The sequence below is a fragment of the Muscardinus avellanarius genome (assembly GCF_963383645.1).
Source record: "Muscardinus avellanarius genome assembly, chromosome: 15".
Taxonomy (NCBI): Eukaryota; Metazoa; Chordata; class Mammalia; order Rodentia; family Gliridae; genus Muscardinus; species Muscardinus avellanarius.
Window position 1 is genome coordinate 81,413,657 of NC_137801.1, and position 15,347 is coordinate 81,429,003.

The window sequence follows — 15,347 nt, forward strand, 5'->3', positions numbered from 1 at the left end:
AGATTTCAACTTTAGTTCCTGTGATGTGTCAAACCTGACTGGGCTACGAGGTACCCAGACATTTGGCCGAACATTATTCAGGGCGTGTCTATGAGGGAGTTTCTGGGAAAAGGGGATTAATATCTAACTGAGCAAAGTAGACTGCCTCCTGACCATGCCTGGCCTCCATCTAATGATCTTGCATAGAACGGAAAGGCTGAGTCAGAGGGACGTCCTCCGGCAGGACTAGAGGAACTGGGACATGGGTCCTTTCTAGCCTCAGGACTGAGTCGGAAGCATCAGCTCTTCTTGGGTCTGCTGCTTTTCAGGGGGAGGCTCATTGGCTGTCCTGGGTGTCCACCGTGCTGAGACTCTTCAGCTTCTATAAGGGCGTGAGTCAAATACCTTACATCCGTTGTACGTTGGAAACAGTGCAAGTTGCATCCACCCAACCTACCGAGCATCGTGGCTCAGCGGCACAGCTCGCTGTAGAGAGTTGGTTGTTTCCCCTCCTGATCTCGGGGCTGAACAGGAGCAGTGCTCACTGCCACTGCAGCTACCCGGCATTCTGAAAGAGGATCGTGATGCTGACCGGTGAAAAGATCCAAATTTAAAATTTGAAAGAGAGTTTCCGTTGCGTGCAGATAACGTTTGCATCATAGTAAGGTCAGGAAATCACAAGTCGACCCATAGTGAGTGAAGGGCCTTCTGTATGCATATTCCTATATCTCTTTTGGCTCATTTTTCTGCGATCTTAATGCACCTCACACACACACACATGCACGCACGCACACACCGAACATTTACTTGCTTACAAATTCTCTCACTAGCTTTTGTTCTGTTTTGCTTCTGATTGTCTTGGTTTTCCCCATACAATAAAATATGGTTCTCGGCATAGCCATGTACTGAGACGTTTGGGGCAGGATCTGGTTTCTTATCCCCAGCCCAGTTCTCGTGGGTAGCTCTCATGCATTGTCTGGACTTAGATATCACAGGATCCCCTTGTCCTTAGCCTTCGGGATGTATATTTTTGCTGTCCCAATTTCACCGGGAGATCAAGATGTCCTCTAGGCTTCTAGTACTGAGTAAGTAGCCTCTATAGCAATAAGAAAAGCAGCTGCCCTGATTTTGTTGTTTTGTTTATTTGTTAGTTACTATAACTTGAACCCATAAGCCACACCTTCAGTCCTCTCTCTCTCTCTCTCTCTCTCTCTCTCTCTCTCTCTCTCTCTCTCTCTTCCTTTTGAAATAGTTGCTGACAGTCTTGCTTAGTTGCTGAGGCTGGTCTTGAGCCTGCAACCCCCCTGTCTCAGCCCAACCAAGTACTGGAATTACAAGCATGTACCATCATGCTTGGCGACCTGCCCTGTTTTGATAGGTAAATGGAATTAATATTAAAGAGTGTCCTTGGAGCCTTCAAATATTTAAGTTGTAAGTAAAAGAAATACATATTTGATGATGCAAATTTTGGACTCCAAAGAATTAGACAGTGGGGCAGTGAGTCAATTTAAATGGAAGCGAGTGGAAAGACCTATCCTGACAGAGTCCTGCTTGCTGGTACAGGCCTGAAACAAGAGTAAAGAGGCCTGCTGTTCATGGAAGCTGGGGGATACCAAAGGGAAAGTCCTGTCTGGGGTCATAGGGAACAGAGGTTCAGGCAGACAGAGAGTAAACAGCAAGCTGCCCCTCGGAGATCAAGGGAGACCAATGAGTGACCAAGTGGTTTTTGCTCTGGAGGTGTAGACGCGGACCCCTTCAACAAGAGGCTCGCATGTTCTTAGCAAGGCAGTGATGGAATCTCCCTCAGTCCCCACACTCGTGTGAAATGTAAACGGAAGGCAGCCTGCCATGCTAGCCCACATACCTAGTGTTGTCATGCATCAACCGAACTAGCAGGTTTTGAGATTAAATGACAAGATAGGACCTTAAAGGTGTTTTAAATTTGTCGGAGTGACAGCTAGACTGGAACTCCTTTGGAGACAGAGCGTTTGATCTCAGGTTCCCAGGGTCTGATCCGATACGTGGGAAACAGTGGTTACTCAACACATCGTCTTGGCTGGATTAAAAAGTCAAAAGCACACCAGAAAAGCAAGCGTTACTATTCTTATAGTCAGTGGGCTTCAGAGTAGAAATCTGACATTTATTCTTTTCCCATGTCTTTCATTATTTAGTATTCAAAGGATAATTCAAAAGACTGCAGCTTACCTTATGCAAGCATCGTCTTACACAAAGCGTATATTAAAGCTGTCATAGACGAGATCTTTTTATAGTTTTTGAAAGTTGCCAGTACATAGAGCACATTGTATTCCATCCCTGGCCCCTGCTGACAGATGCCCTCAATAGAGTCAGTAAAAGAATCTGTAAATGACAGTGGTGAGCATTGTCAATCTTACACCTTATGATGCAAAACTGCTTGCAAGCCAAAAACCTAAAAGTTGATTCAGGTGGACTCTGGAGACATTGTATTTTTAGACACAGCATCATCCCTTGAACCAGTGCCCACTCCCTTTCATCAGAATTTCCATGTTAAAAAAAAATTGTTTGACTTATAAGGACAGTGTGAGGTTAAAGGGTTTGTGAATCAGTTCTTCAAGCCCAGAAACAACCTGGGGCAGGTATTCTCCCAGCAGTTCCTAGCCGGAGCATCCCATGCTCTTAGGTTCAGGTAGAGGATATCAAATGATAGACACTGTGGCTGTGTGGAACAGCAGGGCCCCTGGCTGATCCTGGAGCCCACATCAGGGCGTCTGTGCTTCAGAGCTTGGGAGTGTCTCCTGGCTGGTTGCTTCTTGACCTGGCCAGGCCACATCCTGGGCTGTGCAGCTGTGTGTTCAGTGAGTCCAGAGTCCAAACACAAGAAGAAAAGTGCTTCTTTCTCACTGTGGAAGCAGCAGTTTATCTGGAAGGAGGGATAAAGGTAGCATTGGAAGAGGAAGAAGGGAGCTCAGGACCTGTTACGGTCAATATTTTAATGGCGCCAGACCACATAACTCTGGGAATTTGCTACGCAGAGTAGATTACACGCATGAGACGTTTCACATTTTCAAGTCTCAATTTTAGTCCATGTTTGTACTCGGTTGGTTCACTCACCCACTGGTTGGTTCACTCATCCTGCTAATATTTACAGAGCCCAGGTGTGTGCTACCTGCTGGTGAGGTCTCCGTAACATATATCGCCCCGTCTGATGCTTGTGGCTGATGAGGGACACAGGCAACTTCCCTGTGGTGTGGCATCGGTAAAGCACTGCGTTTTTATAAAATGCTCTTAAAAAGACCCCAAATACCAGAGATCAGTTTCCCTAGCTCTCTCTCAAAAGCTCCGGTCGATCACTGATTGGCCGTGGAATTCCCCACTGGGCTCCCTGGTGGCACCTAATGATCAGGCTAGCTTTAACCATAACAGACTGAGGCTGCTTCTGCAGGTGTCGATGTGGGAAGGGCTTGGGGACACTCAGGGATTGCTCTTAGGCAATGGTCATATTAGAGGAGTCTCTTAAAGCAGGGTTCATGCAGAGAAACCCTTTGAGGGTTGGAAAAGAAAGAGAAAACGAGCCCTTGGGGGTCAGATTAAAGTAAGTATTTGGGTAAAAGGAGCCTGGCAAAGGATGCTTCTGGAGATATTTATGCAAAGCTGGCCTTGTGAGGCTCACCAGGCCTCCTGTTTAAGAAGGATGGTCCTGAGGCTCAAAGGCCTGAATCAGCAGTTCAAGAAGAGGCTAGCATGCCAATCCTGTCCATGATTCTCAAGACATCTTCCATGATTCTCAAGACATCTTTCCTGGAAAAGAAAGAAAGAAAGAAAGAAAGAAAGAAAGAAAGAAAGAAAGAAAGAAAGAAAGAAAGAAAGAAAGAAAGAAAGAAAGAAAGAAGGAAGGAAGAGAAGCTGAGCATGGTGGCACATACTTTTAATCCCAGTACTTGGGAGGCTGAGACAGGAGGATTGCAGGTTCATGGCCAGCCTCAGCTACTTAGAGAGGCCCTCCGCAACTCAGTGAGACCCTGTTTTCAAAATAAAAAATAAAAAATAGGGCTGAGGGTATAGCTCGGAGGTAGAATGCCCCTGGGTTCATTCCTCGGTAGCAAAAAAAAAGAAAGAAAGAAAGAAAGAAAGAAAGAAAGAAAGAAAGAAAGAAAGAAAGAAAGAAAGAGAGAGATAAGGAAAGAAAGAAAGAAAGAAAATTTAACAGTATACCACACTGATACACCTATGACTTTTACAGTACTCACTGCATTTAGTAGTAGTAGAGCCCTGGGCATCTTTGCTCCCTTGCTCCCAGAACCTCTGATTTTGTCACTGGCTGGAAGCTGGGCTGATGAGGGACTCAGAGATCAAAGCCTGGGCCGGGCCAGCACCTGCCTCGCCCCCTGCAAGTAGCTTAGCCTGGACTCAAGCCTGAAGTGGAAGATCCAGCTTTTTCAAATACCTGGCTTGCTCGGAGCCCAACGGGGGATGACGTCAGCGAATGATTTAACCCTTGTCGGGGAGAGGGACTCGAGGACGTTGTAATTTGGACTTGATTCAGTGAAATAACAAGTCAGCAGTCACAGCTCATGTTCCGGTGCCTCCTACAAGCCCTTACTTAATCCTCCTAGCATTCCTGTGTACCAGGTAATGGGCAGGAATTACATCTTAACCTGGCAGCAAGCATACCGAGTTCAGAGAGAGTAGGTACATCGTACACAGGCTAAAAAAAGGAAGAAGGGAAAAAAAAAAGAACCTGTGGAACCAAGATGTCCCAGTTTTATTTGAAGAAATGATTCAGAACTAGACACTGACAAGGTAAAGTCATTTTTTAGGAATTGTCACCACTGGGTTTTGTCTCCTCCCAGTCTTATGTAGCAACATCAGGCTTTCATGCAATAAACGTTGGTTTACATTTAATGAGAGCAGCCTCTGCCCTCAGCTCCGTGCAGGCTGGGGGGAGATAAAATGCCAACTATTACTGCTTACAGGCAATAATATCGGGGAGTCGTTTCCAGATTTTAAAATGACATGATGGGCAGGTGGCTTTCTCTCCACTCATTGTTCTTTGAAATTCCCCAATCATTATTCTTCTGTGGGAACAAAATAGGCAGTAACCCTCTCATCCCGCAGCTGAATGACAGCCTTTTGGAAAAGCATGCACGTTGCACCCATTTTCCTACAAATGACAGAATTCTGTTCTTTATGGCTGAGTAAAACTCCATTGTGTGCACAGACCAAATTTTCTCTATCCATTCATCTGTCCTCGGACACCTGGGCTGGTTCCATAATTTGACTCTTGTGGATTGGGCTGCTATAAACATGGATGGGCACGTATCACTGGAGTTTCCAGACTTTAATTCTTTTGGGAAGATACTGAACCGTGGTACAGCTGGGTCCGAAAGTCAAGGGTCATATGTTTTCTTTTATTGTATTTGGAAGCTACAGAGAAAATAGGAAAGAAAGGGGGCTTCAGGTAAAAGAGGAGAAGAGGCCATTAGAACAGTGGATGAAAATCAGAGGGGAGAAGAGGAGGTAAAAGAGGAGGTTTGAGGAAGGATATGGATCAAATGCTATGTTGATATCTGAAGGTATCACTACCAATCTCATTAACAGTTTGGGGACGAAGGAGGGATGAGGCCGGGGATCCTGAGGAAAACACTCCAAGCAATGTGTGCACATATACGTGTTTCACTTTCAATCTCACTATGTTGTATAATTACAATACACCAATCAAGTTATTTTTAAAAGTATGTATGTTGGAGCCGAATATGGTGGTGCATGCCTGTAGTCCCAGTACTTGGGAGACTGAGACAGGACGATGGCAGATTGAGGCCAGCCTCAGCAACTTAGGGAGACTTTCAGCAACCAGGGAGATCTTGTTTCAAAATAAAAAAGGCTGAGGGTGTATCTCGGAGGTAGAATGCTCCTGGGTTCAATCCCCAGTGTCACACACACACGCGGGTGCGCGCGCACACACACACACACACACACACACACAGTATGCATGTTGGAAAATCTGCTTCCAGGGGCGATGAAATAAACCACAGGCCCTGTCGAGGGTATGTATACTTGATTAAAAGAAGGCTTAGGATTGATAGCGTAACTTCAAATATGTGATTTTAAAAGGACATTCTGGGGCTGGGGATGTAACTCAGTGGTCCTGTAATATGTTTTGTATTTGTCAAGCCCTGGGATCAATCCCCAGCACCAAAATTAAAAAGAATATTCTGTTTGGTTTCATGTAATTAAAGGGGGAAAGGGCTTTAAGCCTCAAAGGTAGAAGGAAACTCTGAGCTTTTACTTTAGCTTCCAGACTATTTATTTTGATTCCTAGAGTTTGTGCTTCATGTAAGTCTTTGGAAATTCTTACGAAGACTTTGCTAGGTAAAGTGCACCTTACTGTGTTCCTGATTAGTGGTGGGCACTCATTTTATGCCCTGCCCTGGTAGATGAAACAGAGTCGCTAACCCATAAAAGAATAGTGACCTCTGAGTGGAGATAAGGGACAAGACAGAGAGGGCTCTACCATCGGCAGAAACGATTCTGTAGAAATGGGGCCAAGTGCCTCCAGCCCTGCTGGGCCGTCCCAGGAGCTCCCAGCAGCCACACGGTAACCGCTGTGAGTCAGTGCCGATCAGGAGGGCATTTGACGTGGGACAGCCTCAGGCATATTTGAACACACATAGAGCCTACTTTTTCTCAGGAGTTTCACCCTTAGTGTTTTTTCTGCACTGGACCTGTGGACGTGGAGGAAGTAGAAAACACATGTACCACGCATGGGCTTCTAGAAGCATCGCCGTTGTGGCCTGAGAGAGAAGCAGGTGCCCCTCGCTGGCTGCCGATAGAGACGTGGTACTCCGCAGAGACATTACACAGGCTGCAGACAACTTCCTTTCCCCAGCAGGGCTGGACTTGTCCAAACCCACTCGGAATCATCTTTTAATCTAGATAAGGAGTTTGTTTTCTCAAAAGTTAGGTGGCTGTTGGGGAAAGCTCATGAGGCTCTTCTTCCTCCTCCTCCTCCTCCTCCTCCTCCTCCTCCTCCTCCTCCTCTTCTTCTTCCTCTTCTTCTTCTCTTCTCCTCCTCCTCCTCCTCCTCCTCCTCCTCCTCTTCTTCTTCTTCTTCTTCTTCTTCTTCTTCTTCTTCTTCTTCTTCTTCTTCTTTTTCTTTTCCTTCTCCTTCTCCTTCTCCTCCTCCTCCACCTCCTCCCCCTCCTCCTCCATCTCTTCTCCTTTTCCTCTTCCTCCTTCTCCTCCTTCTCCTCCTTCTTCTTCTTCTTCTTCATCATCAAAATTCCTGGGCTCCTGTCTTTCCACCTATCAGATGGCATCGTCTTAGATAATGTGGGAAGCTGTTTCCTGCTTTTAAAATTCTACAGTTTAGAGTTAATTTTTCTCTCCCTACATTGCTCTAATGTCCCAGTCATTATTCTTCTGTTTGTATGATCAGAATAGACAATAAGTGTCTCGGGCCACCGTGGAATGGCAGCCTTTACTGGAAAAGTCTGTCTGTTGGAAGGTCGCCTCTGGATTGGGATGAATTGACAGGCAGATTCAAGGCCAATAATTGCAGAATGACAAGAGCCCATGGCATCTTCTCCATGGAGCTGCTGCAACCCCAGATGGCCTTGGTACAAAGGCTATTCAGACGCCGGGTTTCTGGGTAGTAATTCAATACTCAAGAGCCTCCTCTTGTGATGTTATCGCAAGATTATCCAGACAGTGTTTTCTTTAACTCCAGGAAGAGTGATTTAGAAGGCTAGGTCTTGCCACATGTGTCCAGCTGCATGTGTAATGCTCTCGGAAGAAAATGATTCCATAAACACAGAAAAAGTAAAAAAGCAAGTACAGACACTCGAAAGATGTTCAGTTCTCTGCTTAACAGCTTCAGGGTCTTGTGTACACAAGAAGATAAAATTAATAAGCACTATCAGATTTTCTGTAATCATAAACCAGACCAGCAATATTTTATTTGCAACAGAGGATCTAATTCCGGGATTTCACCCTCAAATGGTTTGAAATGACTGGAAATTGGATTGAGTTTGCTTAGAGTTTGTGAAACATTGCCCACTGTTACAGAGCCAACCAGAGAGCCTGGTTTATAACTGATGAAAATGGTCACTTCTAGCAAATTAATTACTGCCACTTGAGAAAAATTTCCTAAAGAAAATCGACTCTGCATTGTTAATGCCCTTGGAGGCATTTTTCCACACCGTGTATTCCCATAGGAGACTTTTCCTATCTGGGCTAATTTTAACTTGATGTTAACGGAATAGTTACATGAGGTCAGGAGGAGAGAGAACCTGCCTCCCTCCTCCACCCGCAGCACGCCCCTCTCTGTCCGTACACACCATATACTCATCTTGGGAAAATGCATTGTGTCTGGCATGGGGACACATTCTTGTCCCTCTTTGTAAGGCCCCAGGTGTCGCCTGGATCGCTGTTACTGTAGCCGCTGCCTTTCTGACTGTGTGTGATAATCCTTGTTCCTGGAGGAGAGCCTTCCTTTTACCCTGCACCCTGGGTACCTGGGCAGCTGAAGGATGAGGATGCTTTCAGCTGGACGAAATGCCTCTGCCTGAGGGACCATCCCAAGGGCAGATTGGACTTCCCAATGCGACTTCCAGGTGAAAGGCAGCGCTTTCTCGGCACCCAAGCGCAGATTTTCTGAGCCCAATCTCCCTCCCTCTGACCACTGTGGTTCCTCCTTATTCAAATTCATGAATCATAAAGGGAAGCTCATGGAAAATCTTTTAAAATAGAAGTGGGCATATTGTTGCTGTGTCTGCCTTTCTATTTTGGGAGCAGGGGGAAGGGGAAGAGGTATGGCAGCTCACTTATTGTAAGGTCGGGGTCCCCATGCCAACTGGGTTCTGTGACATTCTGATCCAATAATCACAGTGGGTACTGCTAAAGGGGTAAAGCGCATCCAAACACCAAACTGCCCCTACTAATAATTAAAGAAAAAAACAGTGCACACATGACTAGCGATGACAGTCACATTTAATGGCGTTGTCTGCCCGCATTCGGAGAGCGCTCTCTGAAACCTGGGTTTTCTTTTTTTTTAACAATTTTTTTATTGAACATAAATAGTATACATTTAAACTATATTTGGTGCCCTCTCCCCCCCGCCCCCGTTTTCCCTTCCCCCCTCCCACCAATGGTTGTCCAGGTTAACCATGTCTTATTCATAATTTTACACATGTTCAGGTGTAGACCCTCATTAATCAAGATCGGCCTTCCTCCTCTCCTATCTTACCATTCAAACTTAGCTAGTATTTCCCCTTCAATATCTGGAGTCCCACTGGTATCCTTTGTGTTTCCTAGTTTGGGCATATTAGAGGAAACATATGTACCTTCTCCTTCTGTGCTTGGCTGGTCTCACTTAACATAATGTTCTCCAGGGCTTTCCATCTTCTTGCAAATGATATAATTTTGTTCTTCTTTATGGCTGAATAGAATTCCATTGTGTGTATTTCCCACAGTTTTGCTATCCATTCATCTGTTGATGGTGATCTGGGTTGGTTCCATATTTTGGCTATGACAAATTGTGCTGCTATGAACATAGGTATGCATATGTTGCTGTATTTCTCTGAATTCAACCCCTTTGGAAAGATACCCAGGAGTGGTATAGCCGGATCATATAGTGGATCTATTCCCACCTTTCTTAGGAATCTCCACACCAATCTCCATAGTGGTTGAACTAGTTTGCATTCCCACCAACAGTGTAAAAGAGTTCCTCTTTCCCCACATCCTCGCCAGCATTTGTTGTTGTTTGATTTCTTTATGCTTGCTACTCTGACTGGGGTTAGATGGAATCTCAGTGTAGTTTTGATTTGCATCTCCCTGATGGCCAGTGATGAAGAACATCTTTTCATGTATCTATTAGCCCTTTGTATCTCTTCTTTTGTGAAGTGTCTATTTAGTTCATTTGCCCATTTCTTGATTGGGTTGTTTGTTTTGCTAGTATAGAGTCTTTTGAGCTCTTTGTATACTCTGGATATTAGCCCCCTATCAGAATGGCGGCTGGTAAAGATCCTTTCCCATTCTGTAGGCTTCCTCTTTAGAAACCTAGGTTTTCTCTTCCGATTGACAGGTTGTCGAAAAGCCGGGGGTCAACATGACGGAGCGCTTCGACTGCCACCATTGCAACGAATCCCTTTTTGGCAAGAAGTACATCCTGAGAGAGGAGAACCCGCACTGCGTGGCCTGCTTCGAGGAGCTTTACGCCAACACCTGCGAGGAGTGCGGCCAGCCAATCGGCTGCGATTGCAAGGTACCTGCAACCTGCCTGTTGCCCGCGCCCCAGCTTTCCTGGACCCTCTGCACCACAACCTGTCTCTCGGTCCCCCTCTAGTGGTGGGGACCGGTCACGCCACCTCTCTGAGCCTCTCCATCCACGACCCCTTGGTTAGCGCCTTGCCCCGACAGGTGTGAGTCATGAAGTACACTTTTCCTGTTCTAGTTATCTGGTCCTTATCTAACCACCCACCCTCCCAGGTAATACTGTAATTCTCCTGCCTCTGTTTGCCTCCTGGTGACTAACAGGGAGCAGGTGCTGCTCAGCAAATATTTGATGAATGAATGCGTACTTGAGGGAACCCGAGTTGGTTACTTAATAAACGATGTGGGGGAGCATGTGATCTTATGGGCTCCCTTCCTCCTATAATGGGAAAAGAACAGAATTTGTATTTCTTTTTTAAATGGGGAAAGGCTTTCCCATAAGAAATCAGCAGCTTCCATGGGTGGTTCATCAGAGGTCCCTCACTGGCCACTCATTCTGAATGGCCAGTCATGGAGGCTTGAATCCTAGCCTGGACTGCACAGGACATCCTAAGTCCAACCTAGGCCACGGAAGGACACCCTGAGGGTCTGTGTTAGTCAGCTTTCCGTTACTGTGTCAGAAAACCTGAGATGAACAACTTATAAGAAAGAAAGGTTTAGCTTGGCTCGTCGTGGTTTCCATCTATGAACAGTTGGCTCCTTTGAGGGTTTTGCTGTTGTTATTTAATTTTTGTTTGTTTGTTTGTTTGTTTGTTTTGTGGTACTGAGGATTGAACCCAAAGGCATTCTACCTCTGAGCCACACCCCCAGCCCTATTTTATTTATTTATTTTTGTTTTGTTTTCAAACAGGGTCTCAGGAGGATCGCACAGATTTGAAGCCAGCCTCGGCTACTTAGTGAGGCTCTCAGCAACTTAGTGAGACCCTGTTTCCAAATAAAAAAATATAAAATAGGTCTGGGAGTATAGCTCAGAAAGCCTCTGGGTTCCACCCCCAGTACCACATAAATAAATAAATAAATAAATAAATAAATAAATAAGTCTCATTAAGTTGCTGAGGGCCTTGCTAAGTTGCTGAGCCCGCCCATCAACCCGTGATCCTCCCTCCTCAGCCTCCCAAGTACGGGGATGCTCTGGGGTCTTTGGTGGGCCTTTGGTGGGGTCTTCCACTGAGCCCCATCCCTCAAAGGTTCCAACACCTCCCAAAAGCCCCAGCTGGGGACCATGCCTTGAATACATCCAAATATATCAAGTCCCTCCAAGTCTCTAAGATATCTTTACCTGCAAAACTGGTACTAAAATACAAGCACTTCTAGTGACTGTCATTCAGAGAGCCACAGGACTAGTCACAGAGCAGGGCCACCTTGGGGCGTCTCGAGGAATTCCCAGCCTCCTGGACTAAAAGGCAATGTGTGGCATTTTACCATGTCTTTTCTGCCGCCATCCCTCTGTATTCTTCTGGGAGTTTTGCCACACTCCCTCACGATTAGAAATACTAGTATTTAAGTGCTGCTGGTTTGACTTAGGCTGTGTCTGCAGACGAGGCATCTGAACACATCCAATCCACGTTCCTTCCATTGCTCTCTGTTATCACATTACTGCTAGGGAAGACAGCAGCTGGCCATCAGTTTTTGTTGCTACATATTTGGAAACAACTGATAGATGATTCCCATCGATGTAGATGGAGCCCTTTGCCCTAAGCAGAAGCAAAGGGGCTGCAACATGGGGCTTCTCAAAGCCAAGGTAGGGCCACATAGCTTTGGGGTTCAGGACGGGAGTGGCATGCTGAGGGTTAAAAAAGGAAACTCGGGCCAGGCATGGTGGCTCACGCTTGTAATCCCCATGCTTGGGAGGCTGAGACAGGAGGATCACACAGGTTCGAAGCCACCTCCTAAGGCACACTCCCCCCATGACCTAAGGACCTCTCGCTAGGCTCCACCTCTTAAAGGCTCCACCACCTCCCAAGCCTTTAACATTTGGGAAACTCTTAAGATTCAAACTATGGAAGTATCTTTGGATTTATTTAATAAGTAAGGCTAAGAGCACAGCCACCCAACATTCTTGTTCCATTCCCAGGCGAGTGTCTCACTGCTGTGTGAACTTGGTCCAAGTGCTTGACCTAATCTGCGCTCTTCTCCCCGGCTACTTAGTGAGGCTCTCAGCAACTTAGTGAGGCCCTGTTTCCAAATAAAGTATAAAAAAAGTCTGGGAGTATAGCCCAGAGGTAGAAAGCCACTGGGGGTTCCACCAAAAAAAAAAGGAAACTAGGGTAGTGCGTGCTTGTAATCCCAGCATTCGGGAGGCTGAGACAGGAGGATCGCGGTTCATGGACAGCCTCAGCTACTTAGTGAGACCCTTTGCAACTCAGTGAGACCCTATTTCAAAATAAAGAATAAAAATAGGGCTGGGGGTGAGGCTCAGAGGTAGAATGCCCCTGGGTTCAATCTCCAGTACTACAAAAAAAAAAAAAAAAAAAGGAAACTCGGAGCTGGGTGTGGTGGTGCTTGGTGGTCCAGCTGGGACTGGTGTAATCCCAGTCCTTGGAAGGGTGAGACAGAACAATCAGCAGGCCAGCCTCAGTGACTTAGCAAGACCCTGTTTCAAAATAAAAAATGAGCCGGGCATGGTGGCACATGCTTGTATTCCCCGCACTTGGGAGGTGGAGATAGGAGGATGGTGCAGGTTCGAAGCCAGCGGCTTAAGAGACCCTGTTTCCAAATTTAAAAAAATATAAAATAGGTCTGGGAGTGTAGCCCGGAGGTAGAAGGGTTTCCAGGAACCCCAGTACCACCAATAATAATAATAATAATAATAAAAAATAAAATAAAATAAAAAATAAAAAGGACTAGGGTATAGTTCAGAGGTAGAATGTCCCTGAGTTCAATTACCAGTAACCAAACAAAAAACAAAAAAATAAAATAAAAAAGAAAGAAAACTCAGCAGTCATACAATGCAGACTTACTTTAAAATGTTTACTACCTGAACAAAAAAATAGCTGATCTGACTCATCTAAAATTGAGTATCTTCTTCTCTTCAGCTTCGCCTGGTATACATCTTGCTATTCCTGATAAGTGTTCTCAGCCCCTGTGTTAATCAGCTTTTCATCAGGATGATAAAACAATTGAGGTAATTAATGTGTAGGTTCTGGTTCACCCAGAATCATGGTTTTAGAGGTCCATTCACGGTCAGGAGGACCCCTTGCTATTAGGCCTGCGGCAAGGCGTGATATTATGGTGGAAGTGCCTGGCAGAGTAACTACATAATCCACCTACATCCTGAGCCAGGGAGCAGAAAGAGGAAGAAGAGGGCTGGGGCTGTGCAGCCACCTTCCAAGGCACGCCCCCCATGACCTAAGGACCTCTCGCTAGGCTTCATCTCTTAAAGGCTCCACCACCTCCCAAGCCTTTAACATATGGGCTTTGGGGAAACTCTTAAGATTCAAACTATGGAAGTGTCTTTGGATTTATTTAATAAGTAAGGGTAAGAGCCCAGCCACCAGACATTCTCGTTCCATTCCCGGGCCAGTGTCTCACTGCTGTGTGTACTTGGTCCAAGTGCTTGACCTGATCTGCGCTCTTCTCCCCGGCTATAAAATGGGAATCAGGCGCCCGCTTCATAGGACTACAGCGCTATGCAGACACAAAGTCCTCGCATTCTAAATAGCAGCTGTGATGTTATAAACTCCAAACTTCCACTTTTTTTTTTCTGATTACTTCCCTATCCTTTCCAGAACACGTTCCTTCCCCACACCTCTCAGAAGACTTGCCCTCTCTCTTTATCAGTTTTCATGATGGAAACATCAGTAAAAATGTCCAGTTGGAGGATATATTACCGGGCAGAGACAAATATAATTGCTTTATAAAATTACTTACCTGGAAAAGATAGGCTTAAGTCGGTGAGAGGTCTAGATCATTCAGACAAAGACCAGCTGCAATTTAAGGGCAAGATTTTGAATATTTGGAGCTAATCACTCTGGACCAGTGACTGCAGTAAAAACAAAACAGAAAAATCACTTACCATTTCTTAAATGTGATTTAGTGGAAAGACCCTAACCACCAGCCATCCTTCCAGAGATATTTTATGAGCAAATAAACAAGAGTCCCTTAAACAGGGCCAAAATCAACAGGTCTGCTGCACAAGTTGGAGAAGTTAATCACACTGAACTTTTCAACCCACATGAACATTTTCAGATACACAGGGTTGCACCATGTGATTTTTCTACATCTTGGAACAAAAAGAGAAGTTCGACCTTGCCATGAGGGGAGCTTTAGCATACTTGCGGTGCTTTTTCTTGACTTTCCAAAATAACTATGTCGTTGATTTTGTGCAGAGAGCAACGATAGTAAAAATGTCCCTGTTATTTCAGGAAGTAAGGCCAAAAATCCCAGCAGGCCGGGTGCTTGACAGAGCCACGGGGCCGGTAGATTTGATGATCACCTTCTTTTCTTAAAATAGCAGGCTGCCATGTTTAACTTGCCAATTCTCAACTCACTCTGAAGGACACGTTTGTGTGAATAATTTTAAAATATTGGCAAGCCTCTGGGAATTAGGCTTCTTTTGAGGGTAGTGGCTAACTTTTAAACGAGACAAGATTTGAGTGCCTGTTCCCAATGTTAGTGTGCATAGATTTGAATATTGTTGTTATGCAGCTACTAATTACATTCCTGATTTTTATTAAGTTACTCTGAGGAAATGCTGTGATCTCAAAGGGCAAAACGCATTGATCTGGATAGCCAGTAAAGTAGCTGAGAGAGAGAGAAGGAATACAAACAAAAGTTTGTGGCCAGGCATCCTGGCATGGTCATGCCTGCCTATCATCCCAATACTTGGGAGGCTGAGACAAGAGGATTGTAGGTTCGAGGCTAGCCTCAGCAACTTGGCAAGCCCTTCAGCATAAGATTCTTGTTTCAAAACAATAAATAAATAAATAAATAAATAAATAAATAAATAAATAAAATATGGCCGAGGGAGTTGCTTAGAAATAGAATACCCCTTGGTTCAGCCTCCATTACCAAACAACAACAACAAAATTATTCTGCTCTTTCTGAAAATTTTCTTGGAGACTTTATTGATAATAGCAAAATATTTTTTGTTGATTAATGACAGATTGGTTTTTGACCTA

The 15,347-nt window shown here is 45.1% G+C and overlaps 1 protein-coding gene across 1 annotated transcript in view; it reads left to right on the forward strand.

Annotated features, from left to right (window-relative positions):
• Window positions 1–10,042: 10,042 nt before the first annotated feature.
• The window catches only part of FHL2 (four and a half LIM domains 2), a gene marked incomplete at its 3' end in the record, with an annotated part of 29,135 nt that continues 23,830 nt past the window's right edge, over window positions 10,043–15,347 (forward strand). The window contains exon 1 of the mRNA XM_080711313.1: window positions 10,043–10,219. Coding sequence (XP_080567439.1) covers window positions 10,064–10,219 — 156 coding nt within the window. The 5' untranslated portion in view covers window positions 10,043–10,063. The remainder of the gene's footprint in view (window positions 10,220–15,347) is intronic.